Genomic DNA, 6,487 nt, shown 5'->3' on the forward strand with positions numbered 1-6,487 from the left:
TGCCCTCTTCCTTGGTCAGGCCGGCCATTCTTTTTTACTTTAAACTCGCGTTCTCTGTGGTCTTTCACACTACTGATATTTATTCCGTGTCTAGATTCCCAGGGTTTGTTTTGCCATGCCTGGGAGTTCACCCGGTTCAAGAGGTTTCGCCAGAGGAGCAGCGCAGTGCTACTTTGAAGGTAAAACACAGGCAACTTAGATTAGCGCAGCTATAAAATACCGCTGGGACTGCTCAGGGCAGCTGACAGGATGCTCTCTGGTCTGCCTGATTTAACTTCAGATCTGCCCAGTGATTTTTCTGCGCTTCTGTAATACGGGAGACCCGGTGGACCAAATCCCAGGGTCTCTTAGTACATCTATTTGTCCGTGTTAGTCCTAAAGTAGAATTGTTCACTGGAGTCATCTGGCCATATTACTGCAGTGAAGCAGTTTTAAAAATCCCAAGTGAGTGCTTTGCTTACAGCAGACAGCACGCGTGTGTGTGTTTGCAGATGTCCCTTTGTTAGCATGGGAAGTGGAAGGCGACCGTTTGTGCCCTTGGCCTGAAAAACTTGTAGAGCTGTCTGCAGCCATTTAATGTTACCAAGCTTTTTATGGGCCTTGTTTTAATTACCTCTTCTGTTCCTGTGGAAAGATAACTTAAAATGAAGGGTCATTAAGTAAAGAAGGGAAGTCCTGCAGGTTTCTAAAATCTGTCTGACCGCACAACTCACAGTAATAGCAAGTTTTAAGGTACAGAATTTAAGAACAATGAAAGAAACTCCAATTTAGTCATAACGCTGAGTTCATACTACTTCCATCTTGTAAGGGCAGTGAGGGTTGTGTCTTTAATTTGTTCTTGCAGGATCTGGATGCTGCATGGCCACTTATAGAACTCTACAAAGATAAATTGGTGGGGATCGGAGAAGTAAGTAGAATTCCGTAACTTGTTTAAATGTCTATGGCTTTGGCAGCATCTGTCACCAGAATTACAAAAACTTAGTGAATACTTGGTTTTGTGTATGCCATAAGTATTGCTATCAGTCTGAACAAGCGCTAAGTCTGATTTGTAATTCTCTTAATGTGCTTTCCTTCATAGATTTGCCCGATTCCCTCTTTTCCTTCATTATCATTATTAGGAAATAAATGGCATTTATGCTGGTGGATTTAGTAGGAAGAATTGCATAATTATGCTATATCATCTTATACCCAAATGTCTTTTGACCTATGCTCTGGCACAGTGAAGTGTCAAGTCACATTGTTGTCCTCGTGCAGATCCTTCCTGCCTTCTTCCCTGACAAAGTTAAGCTAAGCTATGATTTCAGTACACGTCACCAACTTGTACAGTCCTTTTTTCTTGTGATCCCTCATCTGTTTGTGTCCATGTTTTGTCTCATGTCTTATATTTCTTTATAAACTAATTGAGGCTTGAAAGCTGTAGGGTAGAGTCTGCCCCTTTTGTGTGTTGGTAGTGGAGGGACTTACGGCTGGTTCTGCACCGGCTGCAGAAAAAGCAGATATTGGCAGAGCTTTGTAGCTAAACTTGCCATGTTGTACTCTATATCAAGGACTTCGGTTGATGTAACTGTGAATGGGGCTGCTTTGACAAACTTTAAATTTTGCCTGAACATACTTAAATAAAAAAAGTATAGAATTAATGGGTAATTTTTGCTAGACATAGGACTAAAACTACAGGTTCAGTTCAGAAATTTTGCTTGTATTGGAGATCCAGATTTGAAATTTATTTTGAAATAATATTCAATAGAATATAAAACCCCAGAAAACCAGTTACAGATTAAAATGTTAAATACACTTGTTAGTAACTGTTTGCCCACAAATGCTTTCATAGTTGAAAACCTTATGGTTGAGAATGGATTCCTCTCTGAGTTAAGCTACAGTTGAGCTCATTTTAATTGCAGTCTCTAGTACATATATTTTGAAATGCCTTGCAGTTTTGAAGCATTTTTTGCCTTTATATAGGTATTGTGGTTTAGTCAAGTGTTAGGTCTGTAAAATTTTTTCACTTCTCTTCTTGTACCGTAGGTTGGACTAGATTTCACTCCCAGATTTGCCAGCACGGATGAACAGAAGGAAGGACAAAGACAGGTTTTGATCAAGCAGATTGAGTTAGCAAGAAGATTGGATTTGCCTTTGTAGGTTTTGTTTATACTAGTAGGAGAATTTGCCAGATCTCAGTAACATATGGAAATATCTCCCAGGATATATAGTTACTAAGAGCCCACGGAACTCTTCTTACATGGATTAAACTGGCATTAGTGTCCTATCAGTCTCCAGCCTGAGATTTAATTATAGAATTTTCCCTATGTTTGCACTTGAATACTGTGGTCTTCTGTGTCCTGTCCTTGCTATGTTGTTGCTATATCTTCACTGTAGCTAAAATGATTCATATATATGTCTCTAGATTTTTTTCCTGAAAAAAGGTGTAATACAGATTAATTATTTTCTTCCCAAGCTGCTGTTAGTTCGTTTGTGTTTACAAAAAGAAGTATTTTGCTGAATTTCCTAATGCCGGGCCTCTCCTTGCTGTGCAGAAATGTTCATTCCCGCTCAGCTGGAAGACCAACCATTAATCTCTTAAAGGAACAAGGTATGTTTTTAATGCATTTTCTCCATCATAGCTTTTGTCAACAGAATTTCTTCAGTTGTGCCATGTCCTCACATCAGTTTTTGTACATAAAACTGGGGAGGAATAGTGCAGATATTCTGTATTCATTCTTTATGGGACCAAGGTCCCATCGGAAGCTGACATTGCAGACCTACTGTAAACACTGCTAATGATTTGGTTGGCTTCTTTTCTCTGAGGTGCTACAAAGGTGTTGCTCCATGCATTTGATGGGAAGCTATCTGTAGCGATGGAAGGGGTGAAAGCTGGATACTTCTTCTCCATTCCTCCTTCCATTATAAGGAGTGAACAGGTAACATTTACAGGGATTTGCTCCTTCTCGGTGCTTGGGGATTGCACATAATAGCTGACAGCTTGTCATGATGGCGAACATGACTGTTTTCACTGTGCAGCTCAAGAATATGCTTGGTTTTAACTGTACAGTTTGAAGTGGGACTAGCAGTGCTCGCAGACGGTTGCTGTCACCTGATGCTTCTCAGTAGAAGTTTCAGTTGCTTATAGTGTTGCACATTGTTACTTTGGCTAAATTTCTACCTGAGGCTTTTGTCTTAGCTAGACTTCTGGGGGGAAATTTTGGCTAAAACAGTTCAGCTATTCCTGAGAAACAAGGGTTAAGAAAATAGGCGTTTTCTTGTCATTTTAATGTGGTTTCTGGTGAACTCTTCTTTGGAAGCTTCTGTCGCTGTACTGTTTTAGAGCAGGGACATGACGTGGAAAAGGACTAGTTTCTACCTCAGTGCTATGGCACTTTCTGTTCAAAAGGAAATCTGCTCACAATTGGCTAAGTTACAGACCTTTGAAAAACTGCGATTATCACAAGGTGCATCCAGCAAAGAAGTGGCTAAATTGCTTGAAGACGGCATTGGTCAGGTTCAGCCCTTGATTTGATGAGACTGCTCTTTTAATTTCTACTCCGGGCTGCTGCTAACTTCATAGTCTGCTATGCTAACTTCTTATAGGCGCTTGCTAGGCTGTTTCCATCCTGCACCATCATTGCTTTCTGTGATAAGCCTAGGAAATGTAAGAAAGGAAAAGGCATGATTCAAGTGGAGGGGGTGTGAGGGATGGATATAGATGGGGATGAGGTTAGGAACTTGGAGAAAGGAAAGCAAACTGGAATTGAGGGGTAAAAGCGGAGATGGGAAAAAGGTACACAGCTATTATATATACAGAAAAATAGCAAATTAAAATTGCATTGGCAGCTCTAAATATAGGGTATTTTGTGCAATATAACTACATGATTTAACAAATAACAATGGATTCAGTGTTTAGATAATAGTACTTCAGATATTTAGAAAACAGGATAATCCTAATTTGAAGGGACTTCTTGAGCAGCTCCTGGTATCCTTCCTTCCGTTCTGAAATTGTTGATAAAATGCAGACAGTCTTTTGACATTGCTTTTAAATGCAGAGGATCTCCTCCCTTCATACATTTTTTTCTCACGGGTCTAAGTGCATAAAGTGTTTAATGGCTATCTTATTTTCTTCAAGAAGCAGAAGCTTGTGAAACTGTTACCTCTGGAAAATATATGCTTGGAAACTGACTCTCCTGCTCTGGGGCCTGAAAAACAGGTAAATGATGGGGTGGGGGGACTGCTATGTATGTATATCCAAACCCACACCTTATGGAGGTCAGTTACTGGCACGGGAGAGTGAAGTAGTGCAAACATGGGTACAAAGGACGAAAGAGGTCGCCAGGTGAAAATTTTGAGATGAACAAGTCAGTGTTCCTGGGGCTGGGAAAGGAGAAGAAATTCCAGGAATGGGCAAAGGGGAAAATAATTCAGGAAGAATAAATACATGTAATTTCTCTGGCACACATGCCATAATGTGACTGAAGTTGTGTCAGGAAGTACTGAATCTGAAACACCTGTGACCTGTAGGGATTGTAATTTGGGTTTTTTTTGTTTATTTTCAGGTGAGAAATGAACCAAAAAATATTTACATTGCTGCAGAATATATTGCCAAAATTAAAGGAATTCCAGTTGAAGAAGTTATAGAAGCGACTACACAGAATGCACTGAAAGTATTCCCCAAACTTCGGAACTTTCTTCGGATATAGATTCAGAAACTGAAATATATGACATTGCAGAAACTATTATTTATGGCGTAATTAATAAAACCAACATGCATCTTATCTTCAAGTGGAGTTTTGCTGTTGAAAAGTTCAAAAAGTGAGCAGAGTGCTATATAGATGCATAGGATGAATATAGGGAATTTCTCAAAGATGTTTGGTATGCACCATTGTCATGTCTTGGATGTGATAAAGACAGGTTGTTCATTTGCATCTCTCGTGTCTCTGAACAAATACTTTGTAAAGAAGAGCACCATAAAATTGTCAGTTTAGTTTCTCAGACTCCTTGCTCAGCTGCCTCTAGTCTGGGAGATGGCTGATGTGCGGTGCTTAATGTCCCCCTCATCCCTTAATTTCTGCTGACTGAAAGTCATAGGGTTGTGGGCCTACTCGTGATACAAAAGCTCCTGTTAGGACTTGTCGACTGTACATCCTTTTCTGAGCCATTAAAGAAACCCAGTTGGATGGACGTTCTCTGTATGTCGTGTTGACTGGGCTCTGCGAGTGGTGCAGAAGCAACACCTGATTTCCTTAAAAATACAGTTGGAAGGAAAGAATTACAGCCCTTCTACTCCTTCTCTCCTTTTCCCTTGTAAACAGTTGCTTAGATCTTGGCTGTTTTGAGAAGGATTTGCTTTGATTTTTTGTATTTTATTTTTTGAATCATATTCAAAGGAAAAAAACTGGGTTTCGTCTTATTTCAAGGACTTACTCTTCTGACTGCTCAGTATCAGGAGATACGGGATGTGATAGGGAGACAAGCCCAATTTTGTGAGATCTTGGAGGCACCTGTCTGCTGTGGATTCTGCCACGTTGGCCAGTGTCCTAAAAACTGAATCTTGTGCTCTCTCACAGTACCTGTGTGGACGTGGGCCTGTTGAAATACTCTTGAAAATTTTGCTGACTATAAACCAGCAATGAACGAGGCGAGTTATATATGACACTCAATTGTTCTGAGGGCCACTAGGGAAGTGGAGGCTTTGCCTCCCTAGAGGGGGGGGTTTACTAGCTCAGTGGAGAAAATACGCAAGTGTTAACTTAGTCCATCACCACCTCGGGTACAAAATCATGCATCATACCAGCCGATGGTGAGAGCATTTGGGTTTAAGATTTGGGCAAGTGTCTTCTATGTGTCGGGTACCTGTGATTTTTCAGATTAGACTCCTTCCTGTCTTCCTGGTTAGAACATCTTACCAGTTGCCCCTTTGCAAAATGGTTTGTAATGCCCTGTTCTGAAATCATCTGATGTCTGCCTTTTGGGGTGTAGGACTGCAAGGCAAGGGTTTGGGGCTTTTTCCTGTTTCAAGGAGGATACAGGTGGGGAAGGTATCAGCTCCCAGATAGAGAGGGGGGGGGAAAGGGAGCAAAAGCTTGTAATGTAAGCAATACCCATCTTAAACTTTTGGTTTCCTCTACATTTTCTTCCTCAATTTCTTAAAACCATACTGTCAGGTTTTTTTGCTCTTTAGCAGAACAGCTGTGTTGTTCTGCTTTTTGCCTAGAGTTAGCTTATTAAGTTTAAACATAGTTCCTAAACAGTTTTCAGCCTGCAACAAGCAACCAAACTTGAATCATTTGTCTCTATTACAACATGTATTCAGAGCAGCAAACACCTGAATCTTTGGTGAATGTTTGACCCAGAGTAGTTAGAGCCATTTGAAGGACAGAGTTTGCCTCCAGATGGTGCTAGGGAACAGGTGTGCAATAGTCTTAAGAATATTAATGTGATTGACATCAATGATTAGTAATCATGTTGTCATCGGAGATGCTAAACAGGTGATACTAGACAG

At 40.5% G+C, this 6,487-nt stretch overlaps 1 protein-coding gene across 1 annotated transcript; it reads left to right on the forward strand.

The window, feature by feature from the left end:
* Positions 1–95: 95 nt before the first annotated feature.
* TATDN3 (TatD DNase domain containing 3) lies at positions 96–4,910 on the forward strand (the record flags this gene model as incomplete). Its single annotated transcript, XM_009330216.1, has 7 exons — positions 96–179; positions 845–907; positions 2,023–2,132; positions 2,532–2,587; positions 2,803–2,915; positions 4,115–4,195; positions 4,542–4,910. Coding segments are annotated over 7 exons (651 nt in total), but the record flags the coding sequence as incomplete, so codon positions are not given.
* Positions 4,911–6,487: the final 1,577 nt, after the last annotated feature.

Source organism: Pygoscelis adeliae, unplaced genomic scaffold, assembly GCF_000699105.1.
Source record: "Pygoscelis adeliae isolate BGI_AS28 unplaced genomic scaffold, ASM69910v1 Scaffold308, whole genome shotgun sequence".
Lineage (NCBI taxonomy): Eukaryota > Metazoa > Chordata > Aves > Sphenisciformes > Spheniscidae > Pygoscelis > Pygoscelis adeliae.